The 26030-nt window shown below is 47.0% G+C and overlaps 1 protein-coding gene across 7 annotated transcripts in view; it reads right to left on the bottom strand.

Moving 5' to 3' along the window:
• Positions 1–26030, bottom strand: part of EPHB3 (EPH receptor B3) — a 60469-nt gene that overhangs the window by 6233 nt on the left and 28206 nt on the right. For 2 of the 7 annotated variants that reach the window (XM_069618766.1, XM_069618770.1), the window contains exons 2-14: positions 17827–17891; positions 15995–16667; positions 9467–9622; positions 8331–8666; positions 6123–6247; positions 5294–5459; positions 4856–4964; positions 4279–4331; positions 3372–3494; positions 2585–2832; positions 1993–2208; positions 1106–1270; positions 805–998 (exon numbers count right to left, since the gene is read on the bottom strand). In XM_069618766.1, coding sequence (XP_069474867.1) covers positions 805–998; positions 1106–1270; positions 1993–2208; positions 2585–2832; positions 3372–3494; positions 4279–4331; positions 4856–4964; positions 5294–5459; positions 6123–6247; positions 8331–8666; positions 9467–9622; positions 15995–16667; positions 17827–17891 — 2629 coding nt within the window. The remainder of the gene's footprint in view (positions 1–804; positions 999–1105; positions 1271–1992; positions 2209–2584; positions 2833–3371; positions 3495–4278; positions 4332–4855; positions 4965–5293; positions 5460–6122; positions 6248–8330; positions 8667–9466; positions 9623–15994; positions 16668–17826; positions 17892–26030) is intronic. The other 5 variants (XM_069618768.1, XM_069618771.1, XM_069618769.1 and 2 more) reach the window with 3 other exon arrangements.

Genomic DNA, 26030 nt, shown 5'->3' with positions numbered 1-26030 from the left:
CCCACCAATACATTAGAAAATTATTGTGCAGCCAAGGGAGTTGCAATGGGATCAAGTATAGGCACTGCAGAGTACACACTGCACATGCCAATTGTAGTGGAAGCACCAGATAGTACCTTCTGGAAGAGTTTAGAAATTGGAAATGATCCTGCCAGGGAAGCAGTTAGTATGAAGACCCACCATTATCCTACACATATTAAGGGCAAGGCCTATGAATGATTAAGGGTACAATGCTGCAAAGTGAAGGCAGAAATTGGCAAGGGCTGCGACTTCCAATGAAGACTGCACATGCAAAAGGATCATGTTTGAATCATTAGCTGGAAAAGCGCATGCTAATGGTTAGTGGTGCAGAGTGTATCCTGGACATCTGAGGCCACAGCTCTGTGGGGGTGGAAATCAGGATATCTGAGGAGCCACTGCTGCAGACATCTGCAAACTGCAGCAATCTTGAGGATTTGTCCAATAAGTTCCAAGGTCCTTCAAATGCCTATACTAACTAGGGTTAATGGGAGTTGTAATCCAATACAGAGAGCCAAAGGTTTCAGACCGCCAAGAAGATACATCCACACATAGAGAAGGTTGTGGGTAAAAAGTAAGGATGAACTGAAGGCCTTGATGGGTTGGGCATGTGGTGAAGGGGACAATTATGTACATAGAGGTTGACCAGTAAGGTGGGGGAAGGGGGCATAACAGATAATTTGTTAGGACCAAAAACATTGACATGGGGGCCTTGTTAGACAGGAAGGTATAGACACATTGACAAAGACCATAAGGTGGAGTTTGAATTGTTGCTCGGACACTTACCCAGACTGGACGTTGGAGACAATCTTCAGGCTGGCCGCATTACGGATGAGCTTGTCCAACGTATTCACAATTTGTGCAAACTTTGGTCGTAAATTGCGATCTCGGACCCAGCAGTCCAACATGAGCTGGTGCAAAGAGCTTGGGCAGTCCATAGGTGGGGGCAGGCGGTAGTCCTGCTCAACTGCATTGATTACCTAAAATAGGAAAGTGGAAAACAAGAAGATCAAGAGGTCAAAACATAATCTTTAAGTGGCTGCACCTTGCTCCTCCCAGATTAAGCCTCATAAATGCTTCTACTTACATCCTGATTGGACATGTCCCAATAGGGTCGCTCTCCATAGGACATTACTTCCCACATGACAATTCCATAGCTCCAGACATCACTGGCAGATGTGAACTTCCGATAAGCGATGGCCTCTGGTGCCGTCCACCGGATCGGGATCTTTCCACCCTGCGTGAAGCAGCACTTTGGGAGATTATCGATCAGATCAGATGCCGCAAGTTATCTACTGCCCCGCCCCATTCACATCCAACAGTGACAAACCACTATATCTTCCCACGGCCCAACTTCACTGAGATGCAAATCGCCACCTAGCAAATGGAACAGCAAGCATCCCACACCCTTAAGTTTTGAGGGAAAATACCTTCCCGCTCACCTGAGCGACAAATACCTCTAGATAATGTGCCCACGCACATCTAATTGGCCCCATAAGTAACCCCAAAGCAGTTGACAAAACACAACTTACACTCTGCACCCTTCAAGGCAGAACATCAATAAGAAGCATTTGCCTTAAGGTGAGTTCATACAGGCTCTACAAAACAACTGCATATGATAAAATAGCCGAAGTATCCAAAGAGCCACCATAAGCAGACTGACAGTTCTTGGCATATCAGAACCCTGTCTCCGTTAAAAAAAATAAAAAGTCAGTATAGCTAATTCTGGATCCGTAACATGGCTGCCATATGTAACTTTTGGTCATAGTTACGGACTCTACTACATCTAACTCCAATCTGTGCTTGAAATCCTGGGGCACCGATATGCAAACTGTTTCAAGCCGTTACTCCACACAACAATAGGGCCACAATCAGGCAGCCCTTTCCTTCTGCATTAGACAGACGGTGGTGGTACTGCTCTGCCGGGGGTCTCAGCCCAGATTGGAAGAATGACCTTTAAACATTGTTGCTTACCAGTGAGCTGGTGTACGTAGGATCCACAGGATCGTCTTCGAGGAAGCGCGAGAGGCCGAAGTCCGACACTTTGCAGACAAGGTTACTGTTGACTAGGATGTTGCGTGCTGCCAAGTCTCGATGCACATAGTTCATTTCAGCGAGATACTTCATCCCAGCTGCAATACCACGCAGCATCCCAACCAACTGGATCACAGTGAACTGCCCATCATTCAACTAGGGGAAAAAAAGGGACAGGTAACCTTAAGAGAGTGGGACTAGTTCCAAAGTTGTGCAGTCTTCTGGAAACATTCCAGCCTCTAGCCAGTATATACTTCAAAAAATATATATTTCTACAACTCTTCTCAAAGAACATTTATTTTGCAAATTATCTCATCTTCCCTGGTTGCAAGGTACTCCTTAAATTGCAATTCACTTTGTTCACACACAACTAATGCTAAGGACTCCAAACTCTCCCTATTTCTAAAGCGTGTTCTACGAGACTATATAAACACCCTATGCAGAATGCTCCGAGACCATCCTGGCCATATTTCTGCCCATAATGCTGCAACCTTCCTTGCCATGTTTGTGCAACTGATGCTTTAACACTCACCCTAAGGAAGGAGTCAAGGGCTCCATTCTCCATGAACTCTGTGACTATCATGACAGGCCGGCTCTTGGTCACCACACCCTCCAGATGTATAATGTTTGGATGATCAAACTGTCCCATGATGCTAGCCTCACTGAGGAAGTCCCGACGCTGCCGCTCAGTGTAGCCAGCCTTAAGGGTCTTGATGGCAACAAACATCTCCCGGCGCCCAGGCACCTTCAGACGCCCACGGCAAACTTCTCCAAACTCGCCTGCCACAAGAAATGTAAAAAGTAAGATAAAACTGTTGCAAGAGGAGTGCAATACTGGAAGTGGAGAAACAGAAGGAGAAACGGGAAGATGTGAGAAAGGACAAATAGATTATTCAATGTGAACGGGAAAAGAGGAATTCGAGGAAAAGAAATTGAGGCGGTACATATACAAGTCTCCCATGAGACTTATACTTTGAAAGCAAATGACATTAATAGACCTGAAACAATGTTCAATTCTGGGTTCCATCACCCAATGGCATTAGGACTTCTTTTTACGTCACAGTAACCTTTTAGTGTATATGGCACCACCTCCATTATACCAGTGGAAATAAAACAAACCACCAACAAACATCCAAGATCCATTCAGGAAGCATGCTTTTTGTTTGAGTATGTTTAGGGGCACAGATCAGCACACCTCTGGTCAGGAAAAGCCCTGCTATGTAGAGGTAATGAGGGTTGGGGGGCTGGACACAGAACAAGTGGAAGTTGGGCCAGACTATGGGAAAGGAAAGACAACTGTAAGCAGTACAATGGCTCACCAGCTCCAATGACCTCCTCGATCTTCACATAGGAAATGTCGATCTCTTTGGCAAACTCGCGGACTGCCTCGTTAGGGTCCTCGTAGGTGAACGGGTCGATGTAAACCTTCATGCCTGGAGGAACTGGGAGGAGAAAAAAAGCCAGTTAGTGCAGCTAAATCAATCATACTGGGACTGCATTTGTAGATTTGGCTCCCAAGGAGAGCCCATTCACCACTGTACTGTGTACATCGAGTTGACTAATGTGGCCCAGGAGAGGGCCGAAAGAGCTACCAGGTGGCACCTTATTTTATTTACATTAACAAGCCTTACTGCAGAAGATAATCTTGAAGTCGTAGCCACATGTTATGTTGTTTGGCATATATATCATTGGTATGACCTCAAAGCGCTGGTAGGTTGAACACCCTCGGTGACCGTAATGCAGGTCAGGGAACACCTTATCAAGTTCCCTTCCTCAGCCTAGCAAGACATGAGACAACACAATGCACCTAGGGGGACATATATGGGGGAGGGGTCACCAAACATAGGGTTCCAACTGCTCCATATCAATAGCCCCACTGCAATATAAATTACGGTTCAAATATCTTTAGAGTCCATTGAATACCTGCATTGCCTTCATACAGAAACACAACCTGGATTGTTGCTGCAGCAACTCAATTCTACCAAACTCACATGGCAGAAAAATGCATTCTAGGTACCCCCACTCCCTCTGACCAGATTCAAGGGGGGTCTTCAGGTCAGTGATGAACCGTAGTATCAGCCCTTCATTAGCCTCAAAGTGGGCCATTGAAATCCCTACAACTTTACACAGCACAAAGTGCAGCAAAGTGAAGCCAAATTAAAATTCCCCAGCATCCAGTCAATTAGCCCCCTCCCCCACATCGGGCAAAGTCATTTGTTCACTTACTGTACTGTTGAAGCTTCTCTGTGTACTCCGACTCTGAGCCATTCCTCTGCTTTCTGCAAAAGACCAAACAGTGATCTTTGTCAAATACATTTCAAATAAAAAGATATCCAATTGGCAAGATCATCCCCCTCACCATTCAGCCTTATGGAGCCTCTGCTCACCCAAACCACCAGCCATCCCCAACCACCAGCCATACCCAACACTGCAAAATCACCTTTTCAGCCCCTCACCAAGCAGCCAGTATGCCGTCTCTCCAAAAAGCTTCCTGCATGAGGAGTTGATCAATCTCTGCTCAGTGAGCATCAAAATTGTTCACCCTCAAACATTTAAAGACATGCAGCCATGGCAAATTCACTCACCCATCTCCAGCACCATTTCAAGTGGCTAAAATGACCTCCAAAATAGTCTGTTTATCTGCCCCACCATCATGTGTGCCTCCACTGTTCACTGAAAATAAACAGTCTCATTGCTCTCCCCATCACTGAACACTCAACCACAACTGCAGACACTCTTCAGACTTCCGGCCCAAGGGAAACTAGCTCCCACTTTCAGATATTCATGGTTTTGTCCCCAGTACCTGAAACAGACTATGGCGATCACCACCACCACAATGACAAAGACCAGGCCGGCTGTTGCTGATCCAACAACCAGTGGCAGCTGCTCCTGCAGACTACTTTTTTCACCTTCTGGAAAGAGGAGAACAACAATCAGATTAAGGGCCTGGGAGGAGAAGTGCAAAAAGGTGGCGGTGTGGCAGGGGGAGTTTGAACAACTGTCCTACGTATTAGACGATGTGTTACAAAGGGTAGTGTAAGGACTAGAAGGCCTGGGGGAGTAGGGGAACACAAGTTTGATAATGGAAACATGGACGGAGGACAGTGCAGGGAAGAGGGTGGTAAGTAATTAGCTGGGCATGAAAATATAAAAAGCAACCACAACAGACAGAAGCCAGGATGGTAGAAGCACATTAAAACGCTACACTGGCAACAGTAACAGGAGAGAAGGCAACACATACCATCTTGCGAGGCCGTCTGGAACTCCATGGGGAGACTGTAGGAGCCATATCCAGCCACAGTGCGGGCACGCACCTGCACCATGTACACAGACTCTGGCTTCAACCCATCCAAGCGAAATCGGTTACTCTGGCTCGTCACCGTGGTAATTCCCTCGCTTGGACCCTGCTTTAGTCAGGAAGAGATCAGAGTTAGCCCCAGAGGTTTTTGGAAGGTAAGCCCTGGCCTACCACATCTATCCAACTTCCAAACCACCACAATCCACCTCTACGTGCCAGTAAAAGAAAAGCATGAATCATGATTTGGTGGACTAAAAAGTAGCAGAGAACAGATGGACATGGGGGGCAGCAGAGGGGCCATGAAGAAAACTCATGGGGGCTAACTGAGCCCAAAAAGCTGGGGTTGAAGAATCAGACACATCAGATAAACCATCTCATAAATATCAGCATGAGGCCAGAGATTGCGAGTGTGGGGGGGCATGGATTTGAGGTGGGATGAGGTAATGAACACATGTAGCAGAAAAGGATGTGGCAGGGATACAAATTAGGCAGTGGGGGCTCATAAGCAAGCAAGTGGCATATAAGCATGTAGAGGGCAGAGAAATAGAGAAGATAATGTGTGGAGGACGCAGGTAAGTCTGGGAAAGGAAATATGGGCGAGGGTGGAGAAGTAAGCAGGGCAGCAGGGATTCAGGAAAGGGGGGGAAATCAAATTTGGAATGCAACAAGACAGAGGGGCAGGAAGGGCAGAGTAAAGACGGCTCAGCCCCCACAGTTCTCAGCTAGCTGTGGCATAGCGAGACTTCCTACTCGCAGTACTTAGCGGTCATACCTTAGGAAAGTACTTGATCTCGTAATCCAAGATGAATCCGTTGGTCTGCTCTGGCGGGGCCCACGATAACGTCATGCTATTGGCGGTACTACCATGCAGATGCATTGTGGGAACTGCAGAAGGTGCTAAACACAGACATTTTACAAGGTTAAACAATTTGAAAACACTGAAAGAAAAAAAAAAGTCAATAACATGCTTATTAAAATACAAAACACATGCTGCCATGCGGAGTGAGCCTTTTATCTGGCAAGGGGGCAGGCTTGAGAGGAGGACAGGGAGGCTGACCATAATGAAAGAAGGGGGAGGGGGGGAGAAGGCAGCCAAACTGCACACTGAACAGGGGGGTGAATTGGACAATCACATTCTGGAAAGCAGGCCCATTGGTAATTTTAGAGGCACGTGTGGCTATCTGGCAGAACAGGTCTAAAAATGCCACTGATCTGGACAGGACGAGTTGCAACTAACGATTGAGTGACATGAGCGGGTAGGGTGGAGATGGAGAAGCCAGCTGTGTGGCTTGCACATGCCAAAAGGGACAGGGTGGACAGTCTTCTCCTTCGCCTCCCACTGCTAGGCCAGGATATTATAAGATAGATGGGGCAGACAACATAAGAACAGGCAGCAGAGCAAACACAAGCAAGACGCACGTGATGCTGAACACGAACAGCCCCACACCCGCTGCTAACAATTCCAGCCCTGGGGGGGGGGGGGGGGGAGGAGCATGCACGGTGCATCAGCAGAGAGGACAGGGCTCTGGATAAGCTTACAACCCTCACAAGACTAAACATCTCTATCCTGATTGAGAAGTTTCCAGAAATTGTGAATGCCAACCCTCACAGGGTCACTGCCTCACTCTTGAATGCTAATCAAGGAATTGATTTGCTGTGCAACTCTGCTAACATACTATTCCACCTGGTCCCACGCCCCACCAGAACAAGTTGAATTGCTTATCGAGTGATGTGTGTGGTGGGTGCGCGTGGTGTGTGCGCGTGGTGTGTGACCAGTGCTCTGGAACACAAAGCATAAAAAAGAAGACAATGACATCCAATTGGCCTGGGCATTGCCAAATCTGCACCAAATCGTAACTGGAGTAGCAGCATCAGATGGTGCCAATGCAAAGGACGAGCAGGGGCTAACACAAGCAGCAGCAATGGCAACCTCTGAAGAAAGGGGGGTGGTGGGGGGGTAGTTTGAGAGCACCGGGAAAGTATGGCTACCACGCATATAAGCAGCCTGTTGTAAGAATCCAATGGGGCAGCGCTCAGTGCCACATGCATGGAGTTACAGGATGGATTTGGGATTCTTATGATATTGGCGAGGCATGATCTATGTGCGCAGCGCCAATATTGTAAAAATTCCACATCCATTCTGAAGATAGAAGCTTAAAAGTAAAAGGCCTCCATCAATGGGCACACCACCCCTACTTTCTGTTCAGTACTTTGTCCCCGCCAGTCAGTATTCTCTGCCCATATTTAGTTGTACCAATGGACTGATGAGAGGTAATACGGTCAGATCACCAAGAGGGGAACCCTAGCCAATGACGGCAGTGGTCTTTTCCCGGTATGAAAACTGGTTAGGCCTACTTGGTCGAAAACAATTCCCCATTTGACCGAATTCATTTGCTCTTTTTTTGGTCGAAAATACGGGGGGTGGGGGGGGACCCCTGCAATCTCCCCTTTATCTATATATCTATATATCTATATATCTATATATCTATATATCTATATATCTATATATCTATATATCTATATATCTATATATCTATATATCTATATATCTATATATCTATATATCTATATATCTATATATCTATATATCTATATATATATATATATATATATATATATATATATATATATATATATATATATTTGACCGCATTTCGACCAAGAAAACGATCCCAAAAAAATGGTCAAAAGTAAAAGGTCAAATGTTTATTGAACAAGTAGGCCAACACCATAATAACTACCAATTCTTTTGGCATATGAAATCAGTGACAGTATTTAGGCCAGGGGTCTGCAAACAGTGGCTCTCCAGATGTTTTGACTAGGACTCCCATATTCCCTCACCAGTGACATTGCGCTAGCAACTGATGATGGGAGTTGTAGCCTAAAACATTTGGTGAGGTAAAAGGTTACAGAAAACCGGTTTAAGCACTGGTTAGGAATAACACTCCCAACACCATCCTCATGAACCCCATATACTTACCAGCCTGATTTGTCGTGATGTTGACGGATGCGAACTGAGGAGAGTAGGGGCTCTTGTTGGACACACCATTAACGGCCTGAATCTCGAAAGCGTACTGGGTGTGTGCCAGGAGGTTGCTGATGTAGACGTGCCTCTCCGTTAGGCCCAGCTGACGCGGGACAAACTCCACATTGTCATCACACCGGGAGCACATGCGGCGTTCCAGGACACACTTTTTACAGATGATATTATATAGCAAGTCTTCCCGTCCACCCGAATCCCGGGGCTGGATCCACTCAAGTACTAGGGAGGTCTCGTTCACATTAGAAATCACATTCCTGGGTGAGGATGGGACACCTAAAGAAAGTGAAGAGGGAAGTCAGGTCAGCATAACACATTGCCCCTTCCTCGGTGTGAGTAGATGACCGCAAACCCTATGAACACCCATAGGCAACAAAGACGTCCCGGGAGGATAGCTCAGTGGCAACGTGCTCGCCTTGGAAGCAAGACGACACAAAGCAACACAGGTTCTATCCTCGGGTCCGCGCTTAGAAACCTCTGTGTATTTAAGTGTGTTATAATTATGCAACAAAGACAACAACAACACAAAAACATTCTGTAACAGCGCCTCGATGCCCCCAGGCTGTGTGAGCACTTTAAAAAAATGCAAATATATAAATACATACACAAACTAGCAAACTAGTTTCATGCTTCATCACAGGTCTCAGTCCACGCCTTTTGTAGATCATGAATTGTTGAGTGAAGGGTGTAACCCGAATAATTTCTCCAAGAAACCCAACGTAGACTCATTTACTGGGCATCTTAATGAACAATGATGGCCCCTTTCTCCACACCGAGGACTGGGATACCTCTGCCACACACCAGCTGAGGATTTCTTGTTTTCTCTCCAAGACGTGTACATGGGCATGTCATACACTCACTCTACAACAAAAAACACAACCACAACACACACACACACACACACACACACACCTTGATTGCCCGAAAAGGTAAAGGTACAGTCATCCTTGGTTGACACCGGTGTGTAACAAGGCACAACCCTCCCCCTGCCCACACTCCCCACCTTCCATGTCTGGTGGTGGGATGAAATAGGGTGAACTTGAGGCATGGCAAAAGTACCACAAAGACGAACTTACTGGTGCAGGCACTGTCAGCGGAGTCCGTGTCAGCTCGGAAGTAGCCATTGCGGCAGGTGCAGATTGTTGCGGCCCCTGAGCTGGTCCTACTGTTGGGTGGGCACGGAGAGCAGAGTCCTTCTCCCTGTTTGGACTTGAAGTTCCCAGGGCCACAAGCTGCGAGGAAGAGATTGAAAGAGTCAAAAGGAGGGAAGCCAGAAGCATAAGAGGTAGAAAAGAAATTCAATGGAAGGGAACAAGGCAGGAGAGTAAGAAGGACGAGGAAGAATGAAATAGTCAACGGAGGTACAAGGAGCAAGTGATGAGGGTTATAATTGGAATTTTGAAAGTTACAGAGAGAATAGAGGGAGGAAAGGGAGAAAAAGTGGGGGAGACATAAAACCCTGAGTGTACGTTTAGGGTAGAGTGAGAGAAAAGGGATTGAAAGAAGGAAGAAAGACCCAAAGAAAAACAGGTCATGGAAGAAAGTTAGTGGCAGGGGGTAATGTAGTGGGTAGGAAGAGGACAGCAAGATGAGGTGGAGAGGCGATTAGAGTAAAGAAAATAAGGGGAGAGAATGGAAGGTCCACTGTTAAACGTCTCTGCCAGCCACAGCTTTTTTACTAGTCATAAAACGAGCAATGACCTCCTTGTGCAAAGAATCGGCAGAGAAGCAAGTCCCTATTTTTAAAACCTGTTCGGCAAATGCGTGGTGTTCAGCTCGAGACATGATGGCGATCTCGAGCCTGCGGGGCAATGCTGCAGGCCCTTTCCGGGTGGGAACCTTACCAGCCTGGAGCTCGCAATATGGGACACTTCAGCACTGAAACTTTCTGCAATGCAACGTCAAGAACGTGATGTACCACCCACCTTAACAGACCTGCACACACACACAGGCCTTCTCAGTGGCCTCTCCACTTTTGCAGTTCACCCTGCGACTACTGCACACCAAACACCAACCCTGCTCACTCAAAAGGTGCCCAAGAACTCCCCGCCAATAGAAATATTCCCATGGGACGCCCCCTGCATTACTCACAACTACTCAGAAGAAAAATAATTTAAAAACATTAAAAAAACAAAAAATAAAAAAAGAAATATAAAAAAAAAAAAAACACAGCAACTGCACAGCATCTCCCCTCTGCGCGCCTCAAGACTTTCAAGTTCTCCAAAGTGTTCCAATTCTTTCGACTCGGAAATGCTTTGCACCTGTGGGACCACACCAAAGCATGGCATCAAAAAAAGAAAAAAAAAATAACTCTTCCCCATTTATGGTTGGTCCAGCTGAACTCCTTCCGCCAGAATGGGACCTACTGTACATTGAATGCACACGGGCAGCCTCGTCTAGTAACAGTTTACACGTTACAAGTAACTCTTTTTACTCCAATCCCACCCTTCGAGTTTTGCACATTGTGCAGGCCCAAAATAGATTGGTGGGGCATCAAACTGAATAGGAATTCCTTAACAACAGCATTGCCTCCAGTATACGGATGCCCTCTCGGCCATCAAAGATGATTTCGATAGCACACAGTGACCAGGAACTGGCTGAGGACTGCTAGGGACGCGATACACCAGGTCCTGTGCCCCCGCTTAACATGTGGTGCAGAGAAGAGGGTGGTGCGGGTAACAGATTTGGGGCCACAGACGGGAAGGCCGATCTACCCAAAAAAGCAGCAACCTAGGTGCTTCTTGGAATCCACTTATGGGGAATGGCACAGTTCCACTAGGTCACTTTGGGACGAGTTCTTGATTTTTGGATATGTTCATGCAGCAATGGCTCTTTCCCACCCCACCTTTCATGCCCCCTCTCCAGGTCTTCTTTTCCAGGACACAGGAGTAAGCGAAGCCAGCAATTTTAGAAAGTACTCTTGAAGCTCTGAAATCTGTGAGCCATGAGCCGAGGTGTTCCTTGGTTCACCAATGGCAAGAGTTTTACTTTTTTGTCTGGTGCGTTGAACAGCACAAAATGCAGGGTACCATGACCGATATGACCAGCATTAAAGATTAAAGGCTAGCCAGAAGCATTTACTTTAATAGTTTGGAACAATAACTCTGATAAAGACGATTATTAACTGTGAGGGTAAATTCCCAGACAATAGTCCAAAAGTGAAGTACAAAAACTGTAAAGGAAACAGATGGTCAAGCGTGGTTCCTGGGTAGTCACTACCCTTGCTGTTTTAGTGCCTAATTGGCAGTCAGAGGTCTGTGCACCAAGTTGGTGTCGGAGGACCAGGTAACTGTGTGTTAGCCAGACACCACAGCACAGGTGATTGGACTGTGGAGCAGGTAGCAGCATCCTTGGCCACCAAGAGGTCTCGTGCCACGTCGGAAGTCTCTGCTAAGCGTGAATGGCTTAGTAACCGCTGCATTTGCCTACAGGTGAAATAAAAATACATAATGCCTTAACCAAGTGTGCCTTCAGCCACAAGCAAAATGACAAAGCCAACATTTTTGGCTTGAGTGACATTTGACAGGTGCTGCCATCATTTGCCCAGGTAGTTTTCTGTCTTTTATGATCTTAGAGACATGCAATAGCATTGCCTAGTTAATGTCAGTCCCATACCTACACAAAAGCCCAAACGTTTGTCTTTGGCAAGATAGATTGCAAGGTTCACCAAGGAAGCAGCATCCAGTTGAACTAGGACTGGCTGACTGGTACTGCGGATGAGTTTCATTTGCAGTGCTGGAAAAGATACGAAATTTGTGGTTCCCGTTTTGGCGGTGCCGCAGACTGCATTTACCTTGGTCTATGCAGCAACACCACATTCTGGCAGAGAGGATCCAGCCCTTTGCCTGTGCCGAAATCTGGTTGCAATGGACTATGCATTTGGAGATTTTGGAGCAGCACAATTTATACAACACTTGTCTTGTTAACATGTTCTGCTCTTAAGAGTTATACTTGTGATGGAAGAGACGAGGGAGGGGGAAAAGGGGATGCGAGGTCAGCTGGAGGCTCAAGTCGTCGGCAGCATTTTAAGCCAGAGCAGATGATGCCCGTCACATGATGAATGGAAACATATTATGGACTTGTACTTCGGGGCATAGTCGGTTCTATACGCTGTCAGACAAGGGAAAAGCACCATGGCGTGGCCCACGGGGAAGGTATGCGCTCCAGACTAGCAAGAATTTTCATGCAATGCATTCCTGCAGACACTACATCAAGACACATGCTGGACGCCGAACACCACTTGCATGAGGATTCAATCTCGCAAGCAGAGAGTTACTTGCCTGTAGTTTTTGTTTTGCAGCTTTAGGTCAGTTACATATTTGAACACTTTGCTTACCCCTGCCATCTAGTGGTGAGATCTGGAGTCGTTTGCAGAAGTTTGAAAACCACCCTTTGTAGCGTCCACTCGAGGGCCCATGGGGAAGACGCCTTCTACTCAACCGGGATGACGGAAAGCCATGCAAGTTTAAGGCAGCCGCCATGGTCTCAGGCATCCTCAGACGCTGCAGTTCCACTCATTTTGGTACAGGACACATCTTCGAACAGGCTTCCGAATACGGACTGTGGGTGGGTGTCATTCACTCCAGGCTGCAATTAGTATGTTGCTTCTGCAGTCGAGGTCTCTGCAGCTCTGATGGTAATTGGTGCTGCTTACAGCCTTCTAATTTAAGGCTATCTGGAGTCTGGACCCATGCCCTGCTGTACATTTGATCTGTTAAAGGCTAGGTGAGCTTTTGTTCATTTTAGAAGATGGCTCTTTGCGTCTTAGCCTTTTCCATGAACGTTGCGATTGTGTTCATAGGTAACTTGGGCCACTTCCAGTGATGTCATTGGTGGCGGGAAGGGGGCAGGTAGGCAATAGCTTGATTAAGGCAAGCCGCACATCGCCAACACCCGCCTACAGAATGAATCTGCATTGTGCCATCAACTATCCGCTAGACCAAGCCACCATACGTTAGGATTTAAGCCGGTCAACCCTACACTCCACTATTCCTACTCAAACGTTCCGCGATTGCTCAAAATTCCCGATACCAACCAGATCGGACAACGAACATAGTCCTAGTCTCTTTCCAGCACGTTCTGGCTTCCAAAACAGAGCGCAAATTCCAGCAACGCGGCATGTTCAGGTCGCTTCAGGCTGAGGGTGGCGGGAAGGCCTGCTTTTTAAAAATGTGTATACCTAAAGAGTGGGAGGATTACAGGTGGACAATTTTCAGTAGCTATTAGATGATCGTAAGAAAGCGTGCCATTATTTATTTATTTAATGTTTCCAATTAATAAAAGGACTACACTTTATGAAACGCTTAAATAGGATGCCAACCATTATATTGAGCAGTCAAACAAAATACAGTCCATCACATTTTCGTTTGCTTCACTTTTATTACAATTTGTCCAAGATGTACCAAGCTTCAGGTAAGTGAGGGGGGTGGGGGTCAAACTGACCTCATTAAGTTTTAGCTAGCAGCTGGTACTTGGGCGCCACCTGTATGCCACAACTATTGGAGTGCAGCTAGAGAGAGATGCGACAAAGCACACATTGCTTTTAGGTGTGGCTGCGTTATTTATCCACCCATTGGCTGCCCGCGACCATGATATTCCCTATGGCCTATCCCACCCACTAGCTCCCCTCCAAAAACAAGCCCTTCAGGGATCGTCTTGAGCTAGCTCTCTCACACAGTAAACACTGTTTTTGCATATGGTCCGCCAGCATTAGTTCACAGGAAATCCGAGAGCCAATGGCTCATTTGGAGCTGTAAATTGGGACTTGCGTAATAAAAAGGTTTCAACCAAGAGTGCCTTCAGCCTTTTGATTGATTTAGAAGCTGCCTGCGACCCGAGATCGGTTTCTTGCAGACATCCTGTACACGCATGCACAGATAAGGGCAACACTTTGGCCCCTGGCATAGGCATTAGCAAAGCACAGATATATTCCCAGGTACTCATCATTTGCCCGGGGTTGACACCTTATTGCAAGGTTGTCCCATTACGGATGGCAGAGCCTGGTAAATGCCCATCCCATGACTACACCAAAGACAAACCGCTGTTTGCTTTGCCAGCGCTTGCTCGTTATAGCAAATAAACATTTTCCAAAATGGAAAACAAACCGTTAGCCATGCAACATTGGATTATATAAGATTGCGGGCACACATGATGCCGCTTCAGGTTTTAGGCTAGCAGGAAGACTTTTTGTAAAGTCTGCCATAACTGCATCAGTTTAAGCCACATTTTGGGGAAAGGAAATTCCACCAGGTGCCTTCATGCCACACATTTCAGCGGTCAAGAGGTCACATAGAAAAGTTGCCTTGACCTCTTTGGCAGCCACCATTTGCAAAACAATTGTCGCATCAATGCTGCCCATTTATCCTTAAAACCCATTACATCGAATTTCCCAAGAAAGTTGATAAGGGGACATGGCAATCAGAAGGGCCACCAATGGGTCAAGTTAAAGAATGGAGTGTGCAGATGTAACAGGTGCTAAGGCGCAGTGGCCCACCCAGAACACACTAGCTTTGCTGAGTAGGACGCAAGTTTACAAACATGCTTGTCCACCGATGGGGCAATGCAACAAACAGTGGGCGCAGTGGCATCAAGCTGCTCTTCGTGTTATGGGGGCTTTCGTGTACCCCAACATGCCCCATAGCCGAAAGGGCACATGTGAAAAGCCACAGCAGTCGGTGTAACTAAACTGAATACCCTGACTCTCACCGTCATTACCAGTCTAATCGTGATAGTGGAAGACAGTCCGCTGATATTTACAAGCACAAAGGCGACGCGGCCCCCTAGCGCCATGTCATTGGGTGGAAAGTAGAGAGAACGGCATCTGTATACATTGCCCCGGGAGGATAGCTCAGCGGCAACGTGCTCGCCTTGGAAGCGATATGAAGTGACACGGGTTCGATCCCCGGGTCCGCACTTAGAAACCTTTAGGTATTTAAGTATGTTATAAATACACAACTAAGACAAAAAAACAATTACGCCACTAAAAAAATAAAAAATATATAAATCCTGTAACAGCACCTTGATGCCCACGGCCTGTGTGAGCGCTTTGAAAATGCAAATACATAAAATAATAAAATACATTGGATAGGGGAAGGAAACGAATCTAGACCAATGTAAGGGGAGAAGGCAGAACCAAATTTAAGCTACACCAGTAGAATGAGAAACCATGTTCTCCTCTCTACCAGGTGAAACAAAGGTCAAGCCTTGGGCACACCACCATGAAGAAGCTGGAGATTACAACGCCTGCAGCATTAATTGCTTGCAGGCAAGTAAACTGGGCTAATTCTAAACCCCGTTAGAAAAGAACAACCACCTTTCGTAAAGCTCTGCCCTGGTGCATCAGCTTTACAATTTGCCACATTGGGCTGAAGCCTTCGCTTTAGAACAACTTTCACATCAGTGTAAATATGAGGGCACGGCTGCCCGTTATAGGGAAAGCCACGCCATCAGTCCCTGCATGACATCATGCCGAGAGTTCATAGAATCAAAAGCTTGGATTTAACGATCTCGGTCACCCTCTTCGGCTGTGACATTCTCTATTGCTAGACAGAAGCACCCCCAGCCCCAATGGTGCTCCTCTCATGTATGTTTTAATAGCCTCTTACCTTGACACTGGGTATCCTTCATGGCAGGCTCATATCCGGCAGCACACGTGCATGCCCCCACAGGTACCATCCATTCGCCATCTCCATTGCAGTACAGCTTCAAGGGCACAGAAACCTCCACAGCATTGGGGATACACGTGCCAGGTGCGATGACCAGTGAGGTGGGCTCTGCGCCGGTCAGCGTCTCTGGAAATATGGCGAAGCCGGCAATGGTGTCCGAGCACTTTTTGTAGAACGCACGGACAGAGATGAGCGATATGCAGGCCCCAAGATCCTGGAAGGCCAAGTAGAAGCCATTTTTTGAGAGCGGGCCAAAACTGCGCACCTTGGTATTGACGCGGCCAGACTCCAGCTTGGAGAAGCTCTCATCGGGGGCAATGGTGTCCACCTTCACGTAGGGGTTTTCCATCCAGAAGGGGCTGGACTCGGAGGCAGAGTCTGTGTCCGACTCATAATAGAAGAGGTTAAAGGTCTCCTTGCAGGAGCCGGGGATGTTGGGGATGCTGTTGCAGTCACGCACCGTGAACTTCATCTCTACATAGACACGTTGCGAATCCTGGCGGTTAATGTAGTCTGTCCGAAGCCAGTTATTCTGGTTGAGATCCCGGACGTTGCACACTTGGTAGGTTCGTATTGGGTTCATGGCCTCGTCATAGCCACTGACTTCTTCCCACTGAGGAGAGAAAAAAGGAGAGGTTATAAGACTAGGGCACGGAGATTGCCGGATAAGTGTCTTACAAAGAACTCAGAAGAATTAGCTGTAATCAGGGCACACTGCCTGGGCCCCAACTAACAACCAGTGTGGAGCTGAAGTGAAAGACACCACATTTGGTCTGAAAAAGCAACAACAAAAGTTGTGGGAACTAAGGTGGTAGAAATCAAAGTGGCTACCACATCCAAGCTCTTTCAAACGATTGCCAGAGCCTAACTTGCACATAAGTACATTGGAATGGTCTGAATGTTCATAATTAACAAAACCCTCAAATTCATTAAATATTTTTTAGGGGCTTGTATTGGAAGGCCAAGTAGAAGCCATCTTATGAACACAAGGAATAATGATGTGGGAGACAAAAGCAGGGAACACGGAATGGCCTAGCAATCGGCCATAACCTCACTGAACGTAGCCATTCATCTATGGGACAAAAGCAGGGAACAGGGAATGGCCTAGCAATCGGCCATAGCATCACTGAACATAGCCATTCATCTATGGGACAAAAGCAGGGAACAGGGAATGGCCTAGCAATCGGCCATAACCTCACACTGAACGTAGCCATTCATCTATGGGACAAAAGCAGGGAACAGGGAATGGCCTAGCAATATGGGACAAAAGCAGGAAGCAGGGAATGGCCTAGCAATCAGCCATAGCCTCACTGAGCGTAGCCATTCATCTATGCGACTCAACGCCTGCTTTGTAGGACGACAAATCAATCCAACAAGACAATCCCTGCAACCACATTCTCCCTGCATCACACACCTAGCCAATGCACTTACTACAAATCACACAACAAAGCCACTCAAAACAACCACTGCATAAATCCAACACCCTCATTCATCCACCGTCCCAAATCAGTCCAGGCATCAACATCCAGATAAATACATGCATGTCACCAAGGACGCCCACAAGAGACATAACCGGCACATTTAGCAAGTCATATACACAGGCAGTTACTCAGACGACCATTTGTAAAAGATGCCATTAGACGAATTCAAAGAGCTACTTTAACAACCACTCATTGGATGGAATTCATGGAAACGTCAACAACATTTTTGGATAGCTCGAGTTAATGATGAGATGAAATGGCCAGAACTCAGCAGGTGCTCAGCAAACGTACCCCTGTCTCCGGGTGAGCCGTCCAGGCTAGTTCAGATGACGTCCATTTTGTGTCTAAGAGTGTGTCTATGGGGAGGAAAAAGCAAACAGATTAGAATACCAAAAAAAACGATGTGATAAACTAACCATTATAACATTTGACTGCCAGGGTTATACTAAAATCAGAAGCCAACTTCAGATGAGCAGTGCATCCAAAAATACCTGTTGGAAAAAAAGAAAAAAAACACTAAAATCTAAAGAATTAAAATGCAACACTCATTTGCCACAAGATCACATTTGTCTAGGGAGCATAAATGTCAGAAATGTTCCGATTTTAGCAGGGAAAGGACTTAAATTCAAGGTTAGCTACATGTATCAATTTCTGAAGAGCTATAAGTGCCCTGACAGGATGGATGGTACATCCCACACAGAGCTCTGAAGAAAGCACATAACTCAGCGAGCTGCCTTAGCTAGACACAGAATCACACACGCAGTGCGAGAACATAGTGTGCTCAGAATGGACAAGATCAAACATTCAGCAAATAAGTGAACCGAGAACAATCCACATTTCCAAAACTTTAGCATCTAGGACAATGTTCTATGGTGCACGAACCCCATACTCCGGGATTGAAAGTAGAGGTTCAGAAACTCGCCACTGTACCATTACAGGCGGTCTGGTAAAGAAGAAAACACTCTCCAAATTACATTTCAAAATTAGGGAGATGATGGGTTCCAAAGTAGGGAGACCCACATAAACGATAAGGGATAGCCATACAAAATGCGAGACACAGCAAAGCGAGCCAGATGATCAGAAATAAGACCACACAAGCATGAACAACTCTGCAAAAATAAAAGTAAGAGGCGAAAAAAAGAAAAAAAAAAATAAATAAATAACGCCAAGCACGGTCAAGTGAATTCCTGAAGGACCAATAGAACGTACCTCAATATACATCAGGCCCAGCAGTCAAAGTCCACGTGCACAACACCAAAAAGCAGCATCACGCCTAAAACCAAACCTCAGCAGCAAAAGCCACAGAATAACGTGACGAGAAGATCAGTGGGAGAGGTCTTGCTGCCCTCTAGTGGGAGGCATCCCCACTCACATTATGATCTCATCAGCATGTATTATTTACAGCGTCTGCTCGTCTCTGGCTGCCATGCACAGGGCCAGCTCTGTGGGCCCCTTGCACAGAGTGCTGCTGCCGGCTAACCAACGGGTGCATTCACCATTCACTATAGGCCCAAAGGATGAAAATGCCACAACAGAGGCTTCTAAATAAGGCCTCTTGTTCAAAGCTCCCCGGGAAGAGGCCTGCATCGAAACTGTGCTCTTGCTTCCCGCGGAGAGAGCCGATGAGCAAAGCACTAAGAGGCCTTGGCTTGCACTCTCGGTATTAAACGAGACTGACTCAGCCCTTGACACTTATGGAGGTGGAGAAATTGAGTACCACTAAATAATAAAAGCTACTTTAAAGCTCTTAGAAGCAGGGGGAATATGGCATTAAGGCAGTTTTAATAACCACCAGTCCCCCAACTTAAAACCCCCTTCGTCATATTAACCTCCAGAAGAACTATGTTCCATTTTAGAAATCTCTCACCCGGTCACGATATATGAACGGCATATGGGAAGGATGACGTCTGAGCGTTAGATCAGGCTCGCGTTCATTGCACTAGTGGACATCACCCCCCGCCCCTCCCTCCCTACCTCCAACCCGCCCCACCCACGCCTCCCCCTCCTAGGGTCTATGCGTGACCCTAAACTGTGCTTGGGTGCACATGTACTCTTGTACTGCACTGGAGAGCGCTCGGGTGGAGGCGGTTGTTGCGATAAGGCCGGGGGCACACACTGCTCTCCCAGTGTTGGCAAACGGTCGGAGCCGAGCTCTTGTGGCCCTGCTAAAGAGCCGGTATTTCAGGTTGGGGATGGGGAGTGGCTCGCCGCGACTAACACGGAAGCATTCCAGCCTTACCATGATGCCGGTTTAAGACTCACTTTCTATAGAGGTAGTGCAATGGGTTCTTGTGGGTGCTGCCTGCCTTGGCTTTCTACCACAGTCCACGAGGAGGGAGAGGCAGCTGCCACAGACGAAAGTTAGTTTACACAAGCCACTACCACGCTGGTTGGTGATAGGGGGACGGGGTGGGGTGAAACAGAGCAGCAGAGGGAGGGGAGAGTAAATGGCTAACCTTTAAACCCCCCGAAACGCTGGCCAGTTCCCACTACCAAGACCCCTAACTTTTCTTTGCGCTTAACCAGGATTTTCGGCCGCATCCCAACTTGGGTACTCTCCTTACTCTGGTCGACTCTAAACAAATCTGGGCATTAAGATCTCAGCTTCTCTGGCCCCCGATTTGCAAACGTGTTAAAAAGTTGGTACCCGTTTTGCCACACCCGCCGAAAGGGCCGGTAGTGGCCCCTGCAGTTTCAGGCACGATTATTGTAACGCTACTCTACTGGCCTAGCCCAAGTACCATATTAGGAGACTCAAAAAGCACAGCTGCTCGTTCAGTTGTTGGCCTGACGCGATTAGTACCCGTTTCTCCCATCTTCTCAGCTGCACTGGCTCCCAGTGGAAAGCAGGATTAACAACCCGATTAGTGGAATTATTTGCTTGGAAAGACGCGCAAATCTGCGTTTTCCACGCAAATAATTCCATGAATCAGGCTGTAAATGTAACTCTTCGCCGTTTGACCCCCACCAAGACCTGCATAAAACAAGGGGCTCTTTACCTTCAGGAGAAGGTTATTCCCTACTCTCCAGGCAAAAAAAAAAAAAACCTTAGATCAGCAAATACATGCCTTCTTGTCATGCCTAAGTTAAAAAAAGAAATCCCTACGTGGCACTGCTTTCTCTATGCAGCACCAGCTCTTTTGAATACTCTTCGAACAGCTTGGAGTCTTACAGAGGACCCTGCCCAATTCTGGAAATCCTTGAAGACCTTTTTCCCCCCTTGTAAACTCCCTCCACTTCCTCCTTATCCCTGCGGATTGTAGCCTTTTAGTACCAGAATAGTTCCGGGTCACAGTGCGCTATACCAGTGTCACATCGGGGTGCACAATAAGAAACTAATTTATAAACTCCCATCCCGGCTTCACCATCTTCAGGGGGACAACTCAAATAGCATTTGTATCCAGCTCTACAGGAAACTGCTGTTGCAGCCACTTCTACTCGCTAAAAGCAGGCAATTTCTCCCAACAAAATAAAATTGGGAATCTCGGGAGGATAGCTCAGCTGCAACGTGCTCACCTTGGAACCAAGACGACACGAAGCAACACAGGTTCGAGCCGCAGGTGCGCGCTTAGAAACCTCTGGGTATTAAGCGCTTTATAAATATGCAACTAAGACATATTCCTGTAACAGCGCCTCAATGCCCCCGGGCTGTGTGAGCGCTTTAACAATTGCAAAAAATAAATAAAAAAATATAAATACCCCTAACAAAAGCAAGGAAGCAGACATGCAGAGGAGACCGCCAACCACACAGCTGGACTGCTATGTTCCCATCAACAGTTCCACCATAACAGTGACACTGGATATGCATTTTAATTTGCATAAAATTATGGATGGCAAACAAAATAAAAATTAAACAAAGGACAATGGCAACAGCATTTTTACCACAAGATTAACTTTACTGGCAACCTCACAAAATAGTGATGAACACTCCTACATCTGGAGCACTGGCTACAGATTTAATTTGTTTGGCCCAATGATCCAAAAACAATCCCAGTGGATCCATTCTTTAGAAGATCCCACCGACTTGGCCAACTATCCAAACCCTTAACACCATAACCCCCACCCCCTCCAATTCCACTACCCCCTGAACCCCTCATTGTACTGCGCCTCGGTCAGGAAATCTCTATGGTACAGTTTTTTGCCCCAGAGCAAATTAATGCATGCCCGGCATTATTAAAACGATCAAACTGTGTATGCATGTTTCCCCTCAAGGAAAACAAATGCACACGCAATGCCAGCTTTCTCAGTCCACACACTTCATGAAAAAAAATATATATAAATAATAATAATAATAATAATAATCTTGCTTGTTAGTGTACTCTAAAAAGATGGTTACAGAACTTCAGGGTTTGATAACACTGAATAAGTACCCCCTTAATTCACCAACAATTCCCTAGCACACCAACTTTTAATGAACTTTAGTAAGGAGGCGAATATGCAGGTTTCACAATTCTGAGCAACTTAGTGCAAAATTTACACCAATGGTAGTGGGTAGACGAAGACATATAGCCACTGGGGTCTTCATTTAATTTATAACTTAATACTTGCACAGGTCTCCATGTGCAACAGATCGATCTCCCAGTAATACGAGGCCTCAAATTAGCCCAAAATCGCAGCACAAGAAACAATGCTACCAGTCGGGGAGGGGGTGGGGAGATAATCACTTCAAAGTAGTCACAGACCTCCCTCCACTAGCGGGGACAAAATAACTACACGGCAAAAGAAAGCATGGATTTCACTGCGAACCAACCACAACTTCCTCACGCAGGTTAGCAAGAGGATTTCAACAGTCTCCTCCACATGTGCAACACGAATTAGAAAAAAAACAAAAAAAAACGATTTTGCAAACTTGAAATAAAAGGCATGAAATACCAACCAAAAGGTGAAATTCCACAAGAATCAACAGAAAGTGTGCACTCTCCTTAATGTTTAGAAGGGTGTATACCCGATTATGAATCGTCTGCCTCAGAACTAGAACTCTTCTGGGTGGCCTGTTGGCAATGAAGGAAAGGGTCAAAAACCAGCTGCTGACTAGACTGCATCAAAGTGGACAGCGCGCGCCTAAAACAGGTGCTTAGTAGGCTATGGGGACACAAGGCCAGGGATATGATATATGATATGGCATTTATAACGCACCTATATACACACACAAGTGTTTCAGGGCGCAACAAGGGGACTGTACAAAACAGACACACACAGGGCTATTTGTACACAAACGAAAAGGCCTGCCCACTATGCTCACTAGATGGCCTGTATCCCCACGAGACCATAAAGGGAACACCTACAGCATACAACCCAGACTCTAGAATACACAGTCACTGGACCGTCAAAGTGCTACTTACAGGACGGGTCTACACTTCATGGGCACTAGAGCAGGTGGGGAGGTAGCGAGCAGAGGAGTTTCTAAAGGGGGTGGAGGGCTGATGGGGCTTTAGCCCCGGGTCTTTTGGTTGCAGCCAGTCGCAACATTAGCTTAGCCCCTGATCTTTTACAGGCCTAGAAACACCCCTGGTAGAGAGGACACCAAGTGGGTCCTCTGCTGGATGGCCATCCACAAGGGAGGCCATAGCCAACCAGCAGTCACGCGGCTTACCCTTAAAGGACACTAGTGCTGGTACTCGCAGGATGGCCTACCCAAAAGGCCAGTCAGGGATTAAAACTGAGGGGAGCCATTTAGCTCCCGCTTGTAGCCTAGAAGAGCCTGATTAGCATATCAACAGCTAGCAGGAGCCATTGCAGACTCCCCAGGCCACCTGATGCCAAACAAACCTCTAACTGAGCATTTGTGACACACTATAAATTTGTATTAGGACGCATCTATATGATATTTAAAGCAGAAGGGGGCTCAAATAATAAGCAAAATATTAAGTTGCATTTTATGGTAGATTTGTTAGGCGCCTGGCTCCCCCAGTTGTAGCTTCTGTAAGCTGGTTCGCGCCGGATACCCATGAGCTAGCTTTACCCACTCTCAATTTCGATCCCTGCCAGTATACATTAGGCAACCATGCCACGATGGACAAGACAATCGAACACAGGGATCCCTCCTACTAGATTTCTAGCATGCCAACGGTGACAAGGAGTGAAATACAAGACATTGCTTTCACTGTGGTTCCCCTTTAGTGCAATCTGCCAAAATGATTGGTCAGGACTACAACTCCCAGCATGCAAAAGATTGAGAACTGAAAACCCAGCATTGGGATTTTTACAAGATCGAGACTTGATCCTAACGCATGTGCAATTTTGGGAGGTGAACATTTTCAAAAAGGAAGCAGGCGCTCCTCTCCAGAAAGAACCATGACATGATAACCTGTTCTGTGTTTTTTTTTCCCCCACGTTGAGAGTTTGCAGCCATCGCTTTTTGCTCACTGTACCTTTCACAAAGGTGGACTATCCATTTGCAGATCAGTCTTTGCCCTGCCCACATGGGCCATCCAGCACCGAAATGCTATGGCAATTCCCTTCTGAACAAGAGTACCAACAGCAACCTCATAGACGTGTTTCAGCCTTGTTGGGCCTCATCAGTGAGTAGGAGCTGTGCCTCTCTGGGAGGTGAACATGTCAAACTCATGCAGTCATGTTTTCATTGCGCTGCAAAGGAGCACACAGATGTCTTGGTCGTACTTAAATGTGCATCCCCTTTCAGCCCCCCTCCCAAATCGCTCAACACTGGAAATAATCGCCCTCCGTACCGCCCCCACCCCTTCTGTCCGGTGCAGTTTGCTCCATTCTTCCTTCTCTCAACGCCCAGCACTCCCCACTCTCTCACTGCCCGCAGCTCTCTTGCCATCTTCCCCACTGTGTCCGGAGTCTCCGGGCCTCTCCCTCCATTTGGAAATCCGAGAACCACAGACACCATCTGGAAACGTTTAAACACCCTTCCCCTCCCGCCCCAGCCAAAAGAAATTCCTCAAACTGCGAAGAGGGCAGAGGAAGGGAAGAGGTTTTTTTTTTTTTTTGGCCTGTTTTTTAGGTCCGGGGAGGGGGCAGAGAGAGGTCTTTCGGCCGGCCTGCCCGCCTGCCTGCCTGTATGGCCCGCGGCAGACTGTTACCGTTCGGCGTACGAATCGCGCGTAACTGCGCACGGAGAGCTTGGACTACACCCGTGCCCCCACGAGGAGGCCCTCAAAGCTCGCACCCACCTTCCCACTCGCCAGGATTACATTCATTCACCCACCACCCCACGTACCCACACTCTACCAATCCGCAAAGATGGGCACCTAACCACCGCCGCAGCAAGTACCGGAAGGAAATGCGGGCAACTACAGCCAGCCTCTCCACCCCCACCAATATTTCCTAAACCCAACTGGGCACATACATTTGTTTAGGGGAAATTGAAGCAGAAAAATAAAAATCGCCCTAATGATTAGAGCGCAGATAAAACAATAAATAGGCCGACTGCCGAACATTTCTGTACACACACAAAGTTCGGGTGCACAACTTAACTTCACCAGTCCCACAAGTTACTCCCATTCTTTCCACGCCAGAAAACGCCTTCTACATGCTAAAAAAAAAAAAGTTATTCCCCCTCAACCCCCCCTCCATATAAGCTCAGGGCCATCAACCCCCCCCCCCCCCCTTACACACACACCAGAGCGAAACCACTACAGTCAGTAACTGGGGCAAACAAGGTGCTACCCCAAAGCACAAGTAAATTTACCCTCTCGCCCAGGACTGCAAGATTTTCCACCGTAAACCTCTCGCTCACTCGGGTCAAGAGTCATCTCCCACACGAGTGTCAATGCTCCGGCCCACCTACCAGTCAGCACAAGTACCCGTGTCAGAGGGCCTACAAGTCCCCCACCCTCTCTTCGCCACATGGTTATCAAGCCCCACCACAAGGTCATCAAGACCTGATGCACCACCTCCCAAAATATCACCCCGATATTGCAAAGCCGGCTGCATGCATCCCGTGGCTACATATTCCGGGGCCATGCAGTCACCAAAATCAATGTGAACCAGTTCCATTTGAACAACTAGCAATGGCAAAGCCAACAGTTCGGGCATGTGTGTAGGCACGAGAAAGCCATTTGCTAGACACTGGCATACCGATACTAACTGCCCCAAAAGATCTCAACCGCTGGAAAATAGAGCAACTACCTGGGCATATGACAGTACCTGGTAAAAGGCCCATCGAATATCTCAAAACACAACTGTTGGCTTTGTCCTTGCCCATTTCTAAACAAGGCACAAAAGATACAGATCAAGTGACTGAAGGCACACTTCATCAAGATATTTGTATTCCGTCAAAAGCAGCTGTTAAACAGTAGACACTAGGAGGTACAGGCTAATGTTTGATGTTCTCTTGGTAGAACAAGCTCAAAGAGATTCCAGGACGATGTGTTTTGGGAGGGGAGGGTCAGGTAGTGGGAAGGGCCACAGGGATCAACATTGCTAGGGACAGTGAATGGGTGGGTAAATAACCAAACACCACCCACAAACCGCTTGTCCTTCCTAAGTGTACTCCAATGCAATATGTGTGTGCGCTCCTTAAAAGA

This window comes from Ambystoma mexicanum, chromosome 10 (genome assembly GCF_040938575.1).
Source record: "Ambystoma mexicanum isolate Mex_15411 chromosome 10, UKY_AmexF1_1, whole genome shotgun sequence".
Lineage (NCBI taxonomy): Eukaryota > Metazoa > Chordata > Amphibia > Caudata > Ambystomatidae > Ambystoma > Ambystoma mexicanum.
This window is presented reverse-complemented; position numbering and strand designations above follow the sequence as displayed.